This window comes from Symphalangus syndactylus, chromosome 14 (assembly GCF_028878055.3).
Source record: "Symphalangus syndactylus isolate Jambi chromosome 14, NHGRI_mSymSyn1-v2.1_pri, whole genome shotgun sequence".
Classification (NCBI taxonomy): Eukaryota; Metazoa; Chordata; class Mammalia; order Primates; family Hylobatidae; genus Symphalangus; species Symphalangus syndactylus.
Window position 1 is genome coordinate 63,535,270 of NC_072436.2, and position 16,605 is coordinate 63,551,874.

At 42.2% G+C, this 16,605-nt stretch overlaps 1 protein-coding gene across 12 annotated transcripts in view; it reads right to left on the bottom strand.

Annotated features, from left to right (window-relative positions):
• SPECC1 (sperm antigen with calponin homology and coiled-coil domains 1) overlaps positions 1–16,605 on the bottom strand; it is a 304,891-nt gene that overhangs the window by 51,828 nt on the left and 236,458 nt on the right. For all 12 annotated transcript variants that reach the window (XM_055243198.2, XM_063617724.1, XM_063617723.1 and 9 more), the window contains 2 exons: positions 16,008–16,164; positions 13,337–13,439 (listed from right to left, as the gene is read on the bottom strand). In XM_055243198.2, the coding sequence (XP_055099173.1) occupies positions 13,337–13,439; positions 16,008–16,164 (260 nt within the window). The remainder of the gene's footprint in view (positions 1–13,336; positions 13,440–16,007; positions 16,165–16,605) is intronic.

Here is a 16,605-nt window from a genome sequence, read left to right on the forward strand (position 1 = left end):
ATGTAGGATACCGAAGATCAAAAAAGAGAGAGGCAAAGAACTAACAGGGACTCTGTGCACCAGGCATAGAGGGCGGCCATGATGGAAGAGGTCAGAGGTTCCAGAGAGATCTCCTCAGGATAACACTGCTGCAATCCCTGACCCCTGTGATGTGTGGGGATATCTCACAAAGAGTTACGGTTGAATGAGTGTCATTTACATATAAAACTAAGTAAACAGACAAAAACAAGATGATTTTAAGTGTAGGGCAAGTAACAGGCTGTGTAAAAGAAAAAGCTGCAGCAGTGTATACTACTACATGGCTAATCTATGAATGACACTCACAGCATCTTAATGTGAAATACAGATATGCACAACCATGAGAGAATGCAAAGACAAGAAGCATGGGGGGTGGGAGTGAAAAAGAAATAAACCCTCATCTTTCACAGTAGGAGATCAAAATACAACATCTAAAATGAAAAACTAGAAATAGCAGTTGATAAACGTGCTAGTTAGCAACGTAGAGGTAAATGACAACAAAAAATCAGCAAGGTGACTTGAAAATGCTTGACTCTGGGGAGCAGGAAGCAGAGCTCTCAGGCCGGGCTGACTGCTTTGCTCATCAGGATCTCTGCATACCTGATTATGGGCACGCAGAACTTTGATAAAAATAACACCAAAAGAAAACCAAAAAGAGCTATCACAAATTTTGAGGAAAAAAGATGAACATACAAATAGAAAAGCAAGCAAAGCAACTGTACTAGTAATTCGCAGAAGAAAGATATAAATGACTAACAAGTTGATAAAAAGTGCTTCACCTTCATCTGCAATGAAAAATTAAAACAAATGCCATTTTCTCCTCTTAGGCTGAAAAAGATAAAAAGAGTAGGTGTATCCAGTATTGGGAATGTATAATCTTGTACACTGTATAGAGAAGTGTAAACTAAATAACCTTAATGAAGGCAATTTGAGAACATATATTAAAATGGAAAGTGTAACACACCCTTTTGCAAAAACAAATTCACTTCTAGGAACTTACTTTACAAAATTTGGCACTATTTCACAACTATTTAGCATAAGCATAAAAATGCATGGTAAGTGATATTCATCATCATGGCACACTTTTTTTTTCCCAGAGACAGGGTCTCTCTCTGTTGCCCAGGCTCCTGGAGTGCAGTGGTGCGATCATAGCTCACAGAGGCCTTGAACTTCTGGGCTCACGTAAGTCTCTGTCTTCAGCCTCCTGAATAGCTGGAACCACAGGTGTACACCACCATAGCTGGCTATTTTTTTTTTTTTTTTTTGGTAAAGATAGGGCCTTGCTATGTTGCCCAGGCTGGTGTTGAACTCCTGGTCTCAGCAGTCCTCCTGCCTTGGCCCCCCAAAGTGTTGGGATTACAGGCATGAGCCATCGTGTCTGTTCATAACACTGTTTTTTTTTAAAAAAAATTAAGGTAAAATTAATATATCACTTTCACCATTTTAAACCAGTTTAAAGTGTATAGTTCAGTGGCTTTTAGTACATTCCCAATGTTGTGTAACCATCACCACTACCTAGTTCCAGAACATTTTCATCACACAACAGAAAACCCTGTACCCACTCAGCAGCCACTTCACTCCCTATTCCCCTCTCTCTTCAGCCTCTGGCAACCACTCATCAGCTTTCTGTTTCTGTGAATTTGCCTATTCTGGAAATTTCTTATAAATGGACGCGTACAAGATGTAGATCTTGCACCCAGCTCTTTCACCTGGCAACACGTCTTTGGGGAACATTCATACTGCAGCCTGTGTCAGTGCCTTACTCCTTTTTAAGGCTCAATAAAAAGCCTGTGTTCAATGATCAGGGGAATGACCCACAGGACACAGCATGGAGTCATGGCCACAGCTATTCACAGATTTATTACTGCGAAAGGACACAAAGCCAGATCAGCAAAGGAAAAAGGTGTGGGGCATGAAGTCCCCAGGAAACCAGGCATGCGCTTCCAAGAATCCTCCCCAGCAGTCATGGACACGTTTAATTCCCCTGGCAACAAGCCATGACAACACATGTGAAATGCTGCCAACCGGCTGGGCACAGGGGCTCATGCCTGTAATCCCAGCACTTTGGAAGGCCGAGGCAGGCAGATCACCTGAGGTCGGGAGTTTGAGACCAGCTGGGTGTGGTGGCACATGCCTGTAATCCCAGCTACTCAGGAGACTGAGGCAGGAGAAACTTGAACCCGGGAGCGGAGGTTGTGGTGAGCCGAGACGGTGCCATTGCACTCCAGCCTGGGCAACAAGAGTGAAACTCCATCTCAAAAAAAAATGCTGCCAACCAGGGAAGCTCACTAGGGACTCGGCATCGATCCCCTTCTGCCCAGCACATACTACATTCCAGACTCCCCAAAGGAAAGCTGCTGTTCAGCACATACCATGTGTTTGCACAAACAGTTTCAGCACCGTGAGCCCCTCTCATCAGTTCTGGAAACAATGGGAACCCTCCTGTAATCCCAGTTCCCAGATGCCAGCCAAGGGCCAGCCTTGCAAGCAGCCTTGCTAAAGAGAGCCATCCCAGGCCTACTGGGTTAACTCTTTTCTGCACAGAGGCAAAAACATGGCTGCCAATAGCATCTGGGCTTTATATTTTAGAGTAATCTCAGTTTTATTTCCAAAATTCCCAAGGAATTGGGGATGGGCCCAGCTTAGACTTGTCAGGGCTGCTTCTTTGGTGTTTGTGCAGACTAAGGTGGGAGAATTGTGTCCCTCCCCATCTGCTGTGCAAACAGTCTGACAGGTCTCTACACACTTCGATATTTTTGTTCAGCCACTTTTATTCCTTGAAGTTTCATACCTCTGGGGATGCACACACCACTGAGAGTGGGAGCGGATGCCCCACAGCACACTGGCTCATGAGAAAAAAACAACCAGAAACACGGCCACCAGGAGAGGATTGTGTCTCCCACAACATGGGAAAGCCTTGCATCTTTATTTTGCAAACAAACTCCACTGTTGTCTCAGGTTGTAGGACAACACCTGTGCCACTGAAAATGTCTTCACAAACCACTGTGTCAGAAACGGTATAGAAGCAGAGAAAGTGGGTAGAAAAGGCCTCAATAGAGTGGAAGCCCACAGTGCCGCACATCTGCTATTGAGACTCTATCATCTAAGTCAGGGAAAGGACCACTCTGATGGCAATAAATAAATCAAAGGCTTTATGTTCTTTAAATTGTGTGTGTAGCCTTCAAGAGATATGCCTCAAAAAAGAAAATAAGAAACAGAGCCCCAAGTGACCTGATATTTTAGAGGCTGCTTGCTATTGGCTAAGCAGATTTTAGTGCTTGTTTGTGGGAACTCAGAACAACAGAAGTTGCCTGCAATGTGGGTGTTCTTTCCAGATTCAAAGCAAAATTCAGTGTGGACACACAAAGACTGATTATTTTTTTTTCCAAAAGAAAAGAAGATATAGGTCTGAGCTAACGGGTTAAAACCTGGTTCAAAGACGTCATCTGTCCTTTAATGATAGTGTAGGTATCCCTTGCTATCTGAATTCTGGCCATACAATTTCAAAAGTGGAACAGATATAGATACATTTTCAAGTAAATCCCTATCTAAACTCTTCCTTCTTTTGATGATCTGAAATGCAAGAACCAAATAGGAATTCAAATAACAGTAAATACCAGTATATATTTTCATCTAAAAGATACTTGCATGTATCTTCATGCCACTCATGGAGGTGAAGGGTAGCTATGCCTCATCATGCCTCCTGGGAGGTAACAGAGGACTTAGGAGAGACTTAGAGCTGAATTCCACATGTTCATCAGAGTGACTTCCAGCCCAAGATCCCCCAGCTGAGGGAAAGCAAAAGGCAAAGCAAACTGAGCATCCTTCGCCTGGCTGAGGTCTGAGGGCATCAAGACAGGGAGAGAGAACAAAGGACCCGGTGGCACCACACACAACTTGCAGTTGTCAACCTCAAAACTCCAGAGCACCCACATGGCAATTTCTGGGCATGGCTAGGTCCTCAGCACTAATGCTTTAGTGCTAGAAAGTCCCTGTTTCCTGCTGGCTGTCAGCCAGGGGCCCTTCTCGGCTCCTCCTCATGTGCCCCCCTCCTTCAAACCACCAAGAACAATCAGAGTCCTTCTCATGCTTTGAATTTCCCCAACTTTTGCAACAAGCCAGAGATATCACTTGGCTTCTACAGGGCTTTGTGATTAGTTGGGCACATCCAGACCATCTCCCTGTGTCATATAAAGGGGAGGACATTCTACCAGGGAGAGTCACGGGGGTTATTTTTAGAATTCTTCCTGTCACACCTACCCTCCCGACTTTCTGTCCCTTCAGAATTCTTACTGGAAATTACAAATGGAAATCTCTCTATCGTAATAGAAAACTAGGAGCTTAAACTAGACTTTCAGATGAAAGAAAGGGAGGGGTAGGAATTATCTGAGTCAGGCCTACCCTTGACTTGGAAAACAGCCAACACACATAAGGAGTATGAAATTTGAGGACTGAGAGTAATTTAGAGGGCCTTTTCAGGAGTGACTTATTCCAAAACAACACCAGTATGTATGAGTTGAGCAGAATGTGTGGAAGGGTCTCCTAGGAGCGCCATTTTGAGCTTAGTGAACTGGGCCTCACTTTGTAGCGGGGGCAAACTCACATCCTTTCACTGGGTCTCAATCATGGGCCACTCGAGATGTCAGGCAGATGGCCCAGGGCTCGGCAGGTGGGTCTGGCTGCGATGCTCACTTCCCAGTGCTGCTGACCTGGGTCGGCCACTGTGTGTCACTTCAGCTTCTTTGGGCACAGTCACGACAGTGATGACCTCCTTACTCTGACCCTCCAAACCTAGTCCTTGGTGGGAAATAAACCTTCATGCAGACACCAAAGCCCTTGAAGAGAGGGGAGCAAGTGCTCGAATGCCATCTCCCTGACCACTGTGTATAAATTGTACCATTCACTCAACATTCCCAATTCTCCTTCCCTGCTTTATTTCTCTCCACAGCAATACAACCTTCAAATACGGTACATATGTTACCTTTTATTTCAGTTAACTGCCAGACCCCATGAGGATGTAAGTTCCATGAGAGCAGGGACTGTTGCCTGTTTCATTCACTGTGGAATCCCCAGCACCTACAATACATATTTTTTTTTTTTGAAATGGAGTCTTGCTCTGTCGCCCAGGCTGGAGTGCAGTGGCGTGATCTTGGCTGACTGCAAGCTCCGCCTCCTGGGTTCACGCCATGCCCCTACCTCAGCCTCCCAAGCAACTGGGACCACAGGCGCATACCACCACGCCCGGCTAATTTTTTGTATTTTTTAGTAGAGACGGGGTTTCACCATGTTAGCCAGGATGGTCTCGATCTCCCGACCTCGTGATCCCCCCACCTCGGCCTCCCAAAGTGCTGGGATTACAGGCGTGAGCCACCGCGCCCGGCCCCCAGCACCTATAACATTACCTGGAGCTGAACAATATATGGAAGGAGGCTGAAAGAAACCAGCTATGACACAAATAAATGGAGAAACATTCCATGCTCATGGATTGGAAAAATCAGTATCATGCAAATGGCCATACTGCCCAAAGCACTTTACAGATTCAATGGTATTCCTATCAAACTACAAATGTCATTTTTCAAAGAATTAGAAAAAAGTATTCTAAAATTCATATGGAACCAAAACAGAGTGTGAATAGCCAAAGCAATCCTAAGTAAGAAGCTCAAAGCTGGAGACTCGCATTGCCTGAGTTCATGTTATATTCTGAGGCTACAGTAACCAAAATAGCATGATACTGGTATAAAACCAGACACATACACCAGTGGAACAAGTTAGAGTATCCAGAAATAAAGCTGCAAACCTATAATCATCTGATCTTTGACAAAAACAAGCAATGGGAAGAGAATTCGCTATTCAGCAAATGCTGCTGGGATGACTGGCTGACCATATGCAGAAGATAGAAACTAGACCTCTACCTGTCACTACATATAAAAATTAACTAAAATGGATTACAGATTTAAATATAAGACTTCGAACTATAAAAATCCTAGAAGAAAACCTAGGAAATAGCTTTTTCGACATTGGCCTTGGCAAAGAATTTGTGGCTAAGTCCCCAAAAGCAAGTGCAGCAAAATAAAAAATTAACAAGTGGGATCTAACTAAACTAAAGAGCTCCTTCACAGCAAAAGACTGTCAACAGAGTAAACAGACAACCTATAGAATGGGAAGAAATATTCACAAACTATGCATCTAATATCCAGAATCTATAAGAACTTAAACAAATCCACAAGCAAAAACCAAATAACCCCATTAAAAAATAGGCAAAGTAAATGAACAGCCACCTCTGAAAAGAAGACATACACATTCAATAAACATGAAAACATGTTCATCATCCCTAATCTTCAAAGAAATACAAATCAAAACCACAATGAGATACCATCTAACACTAGCCAGGAGGCTATTATTAAAAAGTCAAAAAATAGCAGATGCTAGCAAGGCCACGGAGAAAAAGAAATGCTTATACACTGCTGGTGAGAATAAAATTAGTTCAGCCCCTGTGGAAAGCAATTTGGAGATTTCTCAAAGTACTAAAAATAGAACTAACATTTGACCCAGCAATCCCATGACTAGGTATATACCCAAAGAAAAATAAATCATTCTACCACTCATACATTCATTGCAGAACTATTCACAGTAGAAAAAAACATAAAATCAACCTAAGTACTCATCAACAGTGGGTTGGATAAAGAAAATGTGGTAAATATACACCATGAAATACTACACAGCCATAAAAAAGAACAAAAATCATGTCCATAGAAAAGAACAAAAACATGGATGCAGCTGGAGGCCATTATTCTAAGCAAACTAATGCAGGAACAGAAAACCAAATACCACATCTCACTTAGAAGTGGGAGCTAAACATTGAGTACATATGGATATAAAGGGCCAGGTGTGGTGGCCCTTTTTATATATATGTATGCAGTGGCCCTTTATATATATTACAGGTGCGAACCTGTAATCCCAGCACTTTGGGAGGTCGAGGTGGGCGGATCACCTGAGGTCAGGAATTCCAGACCAGCCTAGGCAACATGGTGAAACCCTGTCTCTATTAAAAATACAAAAATTAGCCAGATGTGGTGGGGTGTGCCTGTAGTCCCAGCTACTTGGGAGGCTAAGGCAGGAGAATTGCTAGAGCCTGGGAGGCAGAGGTTGCAGTGAGCTGAGACTGTGCCACTGCACTCCAGCCTGGGTGACAGAGTGAGACTCTGTCTCAAAAAAAAAAAAAAAAAATCCGTCTCCAAAAAAAGCCACATGGATGGCAACGATACTGGGGACTACTAGACAAGGGAGGAAGGGAAGAAGGCGTGGGTTGAAAACCTACCTACAGAGTACTATGCTTACTACCTGGGTGATGGGACCCATAATTCAAGCCTCAGCATCGCGCAATATACCATTGTAACAAACCTGCCCACTCACCCCCGAATCTATAACTAAAGTTGAAATAAAAAAATATATATATATATGGAGGGATGTAACATAACCTTTCACGCTATACTTTGATGAAATAAAAGGAAAGTTACTTTAAGTCAAGTACACACGGTTCCTGGTTTTCAAAAAGTTTTCACCAGTTATTTTTGGCTTCCTAATTCTGAGAGAACAAGACTATGAGGTGTCTCAGACAAACAGGTCTAGACAGATTTTGTGAAGGGTAAATAAAGCAGACACGTTCATATTTCTAATTTTACAGAGATTTCATGATGAATGAAAAGTACTACAGGCAAAATGAGTTTTGAGTTTCATCAAACGTAAAATGTTTTGAAAACTAATCCAAAATGTTCACAAAAACAAAAAAAAATCACTCCAGCAGGAAATATTGTTCTTGTGATCGTGACTGGAAACATCTTATTGTCTGTCTCTTCCCTGCATTACAACAAGGTTACATCATAGAAGGCCACTCCTTCTAAAAATGTGAATTGTCTTTTCATATCCACTCTGGCAGCTGCCTCGGTCCATTTCTGTCAGGTGGGGGACAGCACAGGCGGCATCAGTGGTGTCATTCTTGAATGACAGCTCTTTTTAAATGTTTTCTTCAATTTCCCATTACCATTCCTATTTTCTTTACGCTAAACCTCCTGCAGGCAGCCGCCTCCCTCTGACTTCTTATTCTTTTTTTTTCTTTCTTTCTGCTTCCTGATATTTATTTATTTTTTTATATATATTTTTATTATACTTTAAGTTCTATGGTACATGTGCACAACGTGTAGGTTTGTTACATATGTATATATGTGCCATGTTGGTGTGCTGCACCCATTAGCTCATTATTTACATTAGGTGTATCTCCTAATGCTATCCTTCCCCCCTCCCCCCACCCCACAACAGGCCCCCGTGTGTGATGTTCCCCTTCCTGTGTCCAAGTGTTCACATTGTTCAACTGCCATGAAGGAAGGCCCCTTGGTTACAGCCTCCCCAGCCCGTCAGCCACGCTGCCGAGGACACAGGAAAGAGTAAGAAGCCATAGCTATTGGTTCTTATGGCTTCTTATTCTTTCCCGTGTCCTCGGCAGGGTGGCTGACGGGCTGGGGGAGGCTGTAAACAAGGGGCCTTCCTTCATGGCATGGTCCATCCTTGAAACAGGGCGGAGGCAGAGTGGACAGGGTAGCAGGAAGAACAAACAAGGGTCTGAGGCGAGTTTATACTTTGGGAGCCTCTATTATGGGTCAGTAGCATGACAGGTTTTTCTTTTCTTTTTTGTTTTTTCCAACCCACTCTGCAGTACAGTGGTGCTATCTCAGCTCACTGCAGCCTCAAACTCCTGGGCGCAAACAATCCTGCCCCCTCGGCCTCTCGAAGTGCTGGGATTATTTTTCTTTTTTAACATAAAGTGAAAAGAAGGTAATGGCAAAGATACAGGATACATATACTCTGGGTAGATTCTGGTTTTAAGACATCTGACTGCTGACATGACAGAGACTCCCAGACCTGCTAATTTACTATCTGGGATGGATCTTGGCTGAGGCTGGGTTTTTCTTGCTAGCTTCTTTCATTTTCCATCCCCATCTCCCTCAAAAGCTTCAGCCTTGTCTCAGCCCAAAATCTCCTTAAGCTGATAAGCAACTTCAGCAAAGTCTTAGGATACAAAATCAATGTACAAAAATCACAAGCATTCTTATACACCAATAACAGACAAACAGAGAGACAAAGCATGAGTGAACTCCCATTCACAATTGCTTCAAAGAGAATAAAATACCTGGGAATCCAACTTACAAGGGACGTGAAGGACCTCTTCAAGGAGAACTACAAACCACTGCTCAATGAAATAAAAGAGGATACAAACAAATGGAAGAACATTCCATGCTCATGGGTAGGAAGAATCAATATCCTGAAAATGGCCATACTGCCCAAGGTAATTTATAGATTCAATGCCATCCCCATCAAGCTACCAATGACTTTCTTCACAGAATTGAAAAAAACTACTTTAAAGTTCATATGGAACCAAAAAAGAGCCCGCATCACCAAGTCAATCCTAAGCCAAAAGAACAAAGCCAGAGGCATCAGGCTACCTGGCTTCAAACTATACTACAAGGCTACAGTAACCAAAACAGCATGGTACTGGTACCAAAACAGAGATATAGATCAATGGAACAGAACAGAACCCTCAGAAATAATGCCACATATCTACAACCATCTGATCTTTGACAAACCTGACAAAAACAAGCAATGGGGAAAGGATTCCATATTTAATAAATGATGCTGGGAAAACTGGCTAGCCATATATAGAAAGCTGAAACTGGATCCCTTCCTTACACTTTATACAAAAATTAATTCAAGATGGATTAAAGACGTACATGTTAGACCTAAAACCATAAAAACCCTAGAAGAAAACCTAGGCAATACCATTCAGGACATAGGCGTGGGCAAGGACTTCATGTCTAAAACACCAAAAGCAATGGCAACGAAAGCCAAAATTGACAAATGGGATCTAATTAAACTAAAGAGCTTCTGCACAGCAAAGAGAAACTACCATCAGACTGAACAGGCAACCTATAAAATGGGAGAAAATTTTTGCAACCTACTCATCTGACAAAGGGCTAATATCCAGAATCTACAATGAACTCAAACAAATTTACAAGAAAAAAACAAACAACCCTATCAAAAAGTGGGCAAAGGATATGAACAGACACTTCTCAAAAGAAGACATTTATGCAGCCAAAAAACACATGAAAAAATGCCCATCATCACTGGCCATCAGAGAAATGCAAATCAAAACCACAATGAGATACCATCTCACACCAGTTAGAATGGCCATCATTAAAAAGTCAGGAAACAACAAGTGCTGGAGAGGATGTGGAGAAATAGGAACACTTTTACACTGTCGGTGGGACTGTAAACTAGTTCAACCATTGTGGAAGTCAGTGTGGCGATTCCTCAGGGATCTAGAACTAGAAATACCATTTGACCCAGCCATCCCATTACTGGGTATATACCCAAAGGATTATAAATCATGCTGCTATAAAGACACATGCACACATGTTTACTGCGGCACTATTCACAATAGCAAAGACTTGGAACCAACCCAAATGTCCAACAACGATAGACTGGATTAAGAAAATGTGGCACATATACACCATGGAATACTATGCAGCCATAAAAAATGATGAGTTCATGTCCTTTGTAGGGACATGGATGAAACTGGAAACCGTCATTCTCAGTAAACTATAGCAAGGACAAAAACCCAAACACCACATGTTCTCACTCATAGGTGGGAACTGAACAATGAGAACACACGGACAGAGGAAGCAGAACATCACACTCTGGGGACTGTTGTGGGGTTGGGGGAGCGGGGAGGGATAGCATTAGGAGATATACCTAATGCTAAATGACGAGTTAATGGGTGCAGCACATGTATACATGGCACTTGTATACATATGTAACAAACCTGCACATTGTGCACATGTATCCTAAAACTTAAAGTATAATAGTAATAAAATTAAAAAAAAAAAAAAAAAAGCTTCAGCCTGGGAAGGGAGTATTATGGTGCTGGAATCTTCCAAAGTTTTAGCAAAATATTTAAGAATGCAGTAGGAATTGCCAATTTTAAAGAAGGTATCTATTTGCATATGAAAAGGTGTTCAGGCTCCCCAGCCAACAGGAAAATGCAAATCAAAACCACAGTGAGACAGTACTACACATTACCCACATGACCTTGAGTAAAAAGACTGACAATACCAAGTGTTGATGAGAATGCAGAGAAATAAACCTCTCATAAATTGCTGGAGGAACATAAATTATACAATTACTTCAGTCATCTGTTTGGCACTATCCACTAGATTGTATGCATACCCTATGGCCCAGGAATTCCATTCTTAAGCATGTATCCAGAAGGAATGAGAACGTATGTGTTTCAGGAAATATGCACAAGAACATAATGGTGCTATTCATAATAGCTCCAAACTGGAAATGACTCAACTGTCCATCAATAATCAAATGGATAAATAATGGTATAATCCTACAACGGGTTACCAAATGGTGAAGAAAATGAACAAATTACAGCTATATGCAACAATGAGGATAAATGTCACTGACTCAATACCGTGTAAAAAAAGCTAGATGCAAATATTACATAGTTTTTTATTCTATTTGTAAGAAAATTCAAATGCAAGCAATACTAACATAGTACTTAGGGATGCATACTTTTGTAAAAATCTGGAAGGAGAATTGAGGACAATGGTTATCTTAGGGAGTACTGAGGGTTATGATGGGAAAGTCACAGGAAGGGTCTGTGGGAGCTGGTGATGCTCCTCTTCTGGATGGGAGTGGTGACTGCATGACTTTTCACTTCCTCACAGTTCAAGAAATTATGATTTATATTTTGTGCATTTTATCTTTGTGTATTTCACAAGAAAAAAAACTTAAACTTACATCAGGTATTACTTCCTTTTCTGATTTTCACAGAAAACAGATACTGTCCTAGAAAACAAAAACTCTCAAACTAAATGCAAACAATTCTCAAAGCAGTAGAAAGAAAATGTTTGGAGAAGTTTTGGAGGCCTGACTACATAGGACCTTTATGTGAATTAGGCAAAACATTCTTCTTCGGGAGGGTAATTCAGCAAAAGCTGTGTTCTTGGGTGGAGGCATCACTGCTCGGGGAGCTTGTGTCAGCTTTTTTTTTTTTTTTGAGATGGAGTCTCGCTCTGTCGCCCAGCCTGGAGTGCAGTGGCGCGATCTTGGCTCACTGCAAGCTTCGCCTCCCGGGTTCACGCCATTCTCCTGCCTCAGCCTCCCGAGTAGCTGTGACTACAGGCGCCCACCACCACGACCGGCTAATTTTTTGTGTTTTTAGTAGATGGGGTTTCACTGTGTTAACCAGGATGGTCTCGATCTCCTGACCTCGTGATCTACCCACCTCGGCCTCCCAAAGTGCTGGGATTACAGGTGTGAGCCACCGGAGCTTGTGTCTGCTTCTGAGACAGCAGGGACAGGACTTGGCTTCAGCTCATCCCCACTACAGCATTCTTTCATGCATTCCCACTGATCACAAAACCCACATTACTACTTCACTGACATACCTGCTAACAGTCATGCAAAGAAAATAGCCATACTGTTTTTCCGCACTGTCATAATGTTTAAAAGAATAAAGAATGTTTAATTATTTTACTTAAATAATTCCAGAAACTGGCCCTGGGAAATCCAACATATCCAACCAAAGTTGCGAATGTCCTCACCTCAGGGAGGAATGCTAAACAACTGATTTACAGCCTTGCTGCCACCAACCAGAACACTATGTGGCCCATGACTCAAGACAACCATTGCCAGCAGATAAACTGACCCACATCCCCTACCCCTCACATGCTCTATCCAGCCCAGCCCACATTCTCTATGTTGATATCAATTCCTGCAATTTGCTTAATAAAAAAATCCCTACCAGCTCATTTCAAGGAGTCAGCCAGAGAATCCTCCCTCTCCCATGCTTCCTCCCTCATGCCTGAGGGATAAGGGCATAAGCTCCAATAAAGCCTTGTTGGGAAAACTCTTTTGGCCTCATGACAATTTCTATCGCATTGACAGCCCAAGAACCTGTGGCCAGTAACACTCTGACCAAAGAAAAAGGTCCCCTTCCCTCGGGAAATGCAGCTCTGCATGCAGCCATACATTTGGTGGGTGGAGTGCAGACTGTTTTTCAGTTGCATTTGCCTCTGTCAGGGTGCCTTTGGGCAGTGCACAAATATCAAACGCTCCTTGGCAGCCCTGCCTAGGAGAATAGAAAGGTGATAATTACATGCATATTGGCCCATCAAGCACAGGCACACAAGGAACATGTACTGGCACAGGACTACTACTGCCCAGGGCCAGCTGGAAGTTGGCTGACGTTGTCCCTTACCGCATAACCTTGTGTCTTCTTCTGGCACCATTTCAGTAGAGCATTGCGCTTGGAACCACCGTATTCCCGGGCCAAGGCCGCCAGAGGGTCTTTTCTTTCCACACTGGTTAGAAAGAAGAGCACATGATAAGGAGAAGATGCTAATACTTAGAATCCTCAAATACACAAGAAATAAATACCTACTTTAGAAAAGCAAAAGTCTAGTTTATCCAGCAAGACTCTAAAGAAATAGCCGAATTAGTCACATTACTATTTTGTGATATCTCACAGTATAAAATAAAAATTAAATTGTGCTTCCTGACTATCATAAACCTGGGGAGAGTTTTGTTACATTTTGTTTTAAAATCCATCTGTTGCTCATCCATCTAGTCTTTCATTTGTTTACTTAAGTACAATATCATTTGAATTAAAGATACGTAAACAAAACACACCCTACATGTTTCAAGACTAAACCAATATCTAAATAACATGTAAAAGGTCGATTGGCTGGGTGCAGTGGCCCACATCTATAATCCCAGAACTTTAGCAGCCAAGGCAGGAAGATCTCTGGAGCCCAGGAGTTCAAGACCAGCCTGGGCAACATAACGAGACCCCATCTTTAAAAAAATAAAAAATAAAAAAATTAGCTGGGCATGATGGTGTGCACCTATAATCCCAGCTACTCAGGAGGCTGAGGCGGGAGGATTGCTTGAGGCCAGGAGTTTAGGATTGTAGTGCACTATGACTGTGCCACCTCACTATAGCCCGGGCAACAGAGCAAGACCCCATCTCCAAAAAATAAAATAAAATAAATTTTAAAGGTGCATTGGAAGGGCATATTAAAAACACCAAATATCCTGCCATTGTTTATCTCAATAACATAAATGTAAAATTGAAATAAGAATTTTACTAATTTAACTTTTCATTAAAAAAGGTAAAATATCAATAGCATATTCATATACATATAGCCTTTTTGTATGCATTTCTGGCATAAAGAAAAGGGCAATTTCAGAACAGCACTAATTCTGGTCTCTAAAACCTCTTTTGATTATTTAAATCTCTTGCACATAAACAGGACAATATGTAGTATCTGAGGCTTTATATTAAACCTCTGAAACACATGACTTCATCTATTTGGGTCCAAATATATGCTATACGCAAAGCTGTAACAAGACCTGAATTTATTCAGACTTTTATAAATCGTTCTATAATACCCATATTTGTGATTATAAAATTTATTAAAAAGCTATTACTCCTAAACTAGCCAATTTTGTATATTAATCCATCTACTCACTCATAAGTTTTACTAAGTGAAATGCTATGTGTGTTGCACAATGCAAAGGGCTGGAAGAGATACCAAAATGTAAGTTGAACCTTTACTGTCCACTAAATTATAGCATAAATGGAGACAATGGCATGTACTGTGCAACAGTGTTCCACACTACAAAGCAGTACAATAACTAAACACCCAAAAAAATGTAAGATGCCAAAGTCAGAAAAGGGATATGTCAATGTGCCAGGTGTTAGGTACAATTTCATGAAAGGTTTGACCTTGAAGGAGAAGCAGTATTTGGAGTATGAAAGGAGAAAAGAAAAATGATTCAGGCTAGAACCTTATACATAAAGACTTGCAATCAGAAATGGTCATGTTCTATTACAAAACTAAAACAGGCTCAGATGGAGAGAGGAACAGGGCCATTCTGGCAGGTGGGTGGGGTGGTGCTAAGTCATGGGGCATCTAGAAGACCAGGATGAGGAGTACAGATGACAGTCATGTGAGATTTCTGCAAGGTCTGCAGCAGGACATGCTCAGTGCTTCAGAAAATTAACCAACACAGAGAAGCAGGGAAGTCACTAGGGAGAGAGGAAGCAGCTGAAAGAGGTTTGCTGTGGCCTGGGCGACCAGCGGCACTGGAAAGGGAGGAAGTGACAGAGGTGTGGGAACAAAGACAAGCTCTTAGTGACCACCCTGCTGGTCTTGCCATCCTCTCCCTCTGCCAACCCCTCCTTTACATCCCTGTGAAAGTCCTTCTTAAACACTGATTTCAAAATGCCTCTCCAATCCTTATATACCACTGTTTTCTGATGAATCCTCCTTAAAATGCAGGTCCAATCTCACTGCACAACCTCAAAATCCAAAACAAAATCCCACAAACTTGGTGGTACTCCAGTGCTTTACCAAAATAATGCACAAACCTCTTCCTTAGCAATGAAGACTACTTACAATATGCCTTCCAGATGGAATGTCCTAGTCACCTATCCATCCACCCAACAAATACTGACAGAGAGCTTGTTATGCATATGTACAGCAGAGCTCTCAGGAAGCCCACAGACTAGTCCAGACACATGACACCACCCACATTCCCTGATCACTATTCCAGTGTGCTTGTAATGGTACTTTGAGAGCCCTTGACAGAAACGCCACTTCTCTCTAGACTTCTTGATCCAACTAACAACCTCTCAAGACTTTGCTTATGCGGTATTGTTTTTTACAGCCCTTAATTCCATTTTGCACACTACCACTACCCACCGTCCTCCTTTTAGACTCACCAAGGGCAGACATAATGTCTCAGTCATTTTCATGCAGGAAATATTTGTAGAAGTAAATTGGCCACAGGGACAAAACAGAAGGAAGAATAAAAGGTGATTAGCCCGATGATTTTCTGATTTCTTATTGCTTGAAACACGATACCTGAGTTTGCTTTGTGGTTTCCATGCCCGGGTGGAAGCACTCAGCAGTCTTGTGTCCCCAAAGCCCAGAGACGGGGGTCTGCTCAGTGACTCCAGTGAGGGACTCTTACGGAGGTGGGGGTCCGGCTTCAGGGTCTCAGTCCTTCCCTTTAGCATATCTGTGGGAACAACCACATAATCACCCATTCCCAAAGAAGCAGCTCTTGACTGCCATCATACTTCATTCTCAAATACAACACAGTTCTCATTTTATCCTCACGTGCAAACATATATAGTTTCTGAAGTAATAAAAATGCAATAGGAATGTGGATTCTACAGGCAGGACCACTACATCATTTATACCATCTAGCGCCAAATCAACCTCTTGTTCAAAAATCACTGTGAATTTCAAGATGATGTCATCAGAGCATTACACCAAGCATGTGTCCTTCTAAGGGCCTTGTGCAAGCAACAATGAAGCCAGCCCTGTCCCCAGGTAGTATCTTTTGTTTTAACTGACAGACATCTGAGAGACAGCGGCAGGAAAATGCCTCATGTGATCATCAGATCACAGGCAGCAGTAAACAAGAAGCTGGGAACCAAGAAGAACTACTTTACAA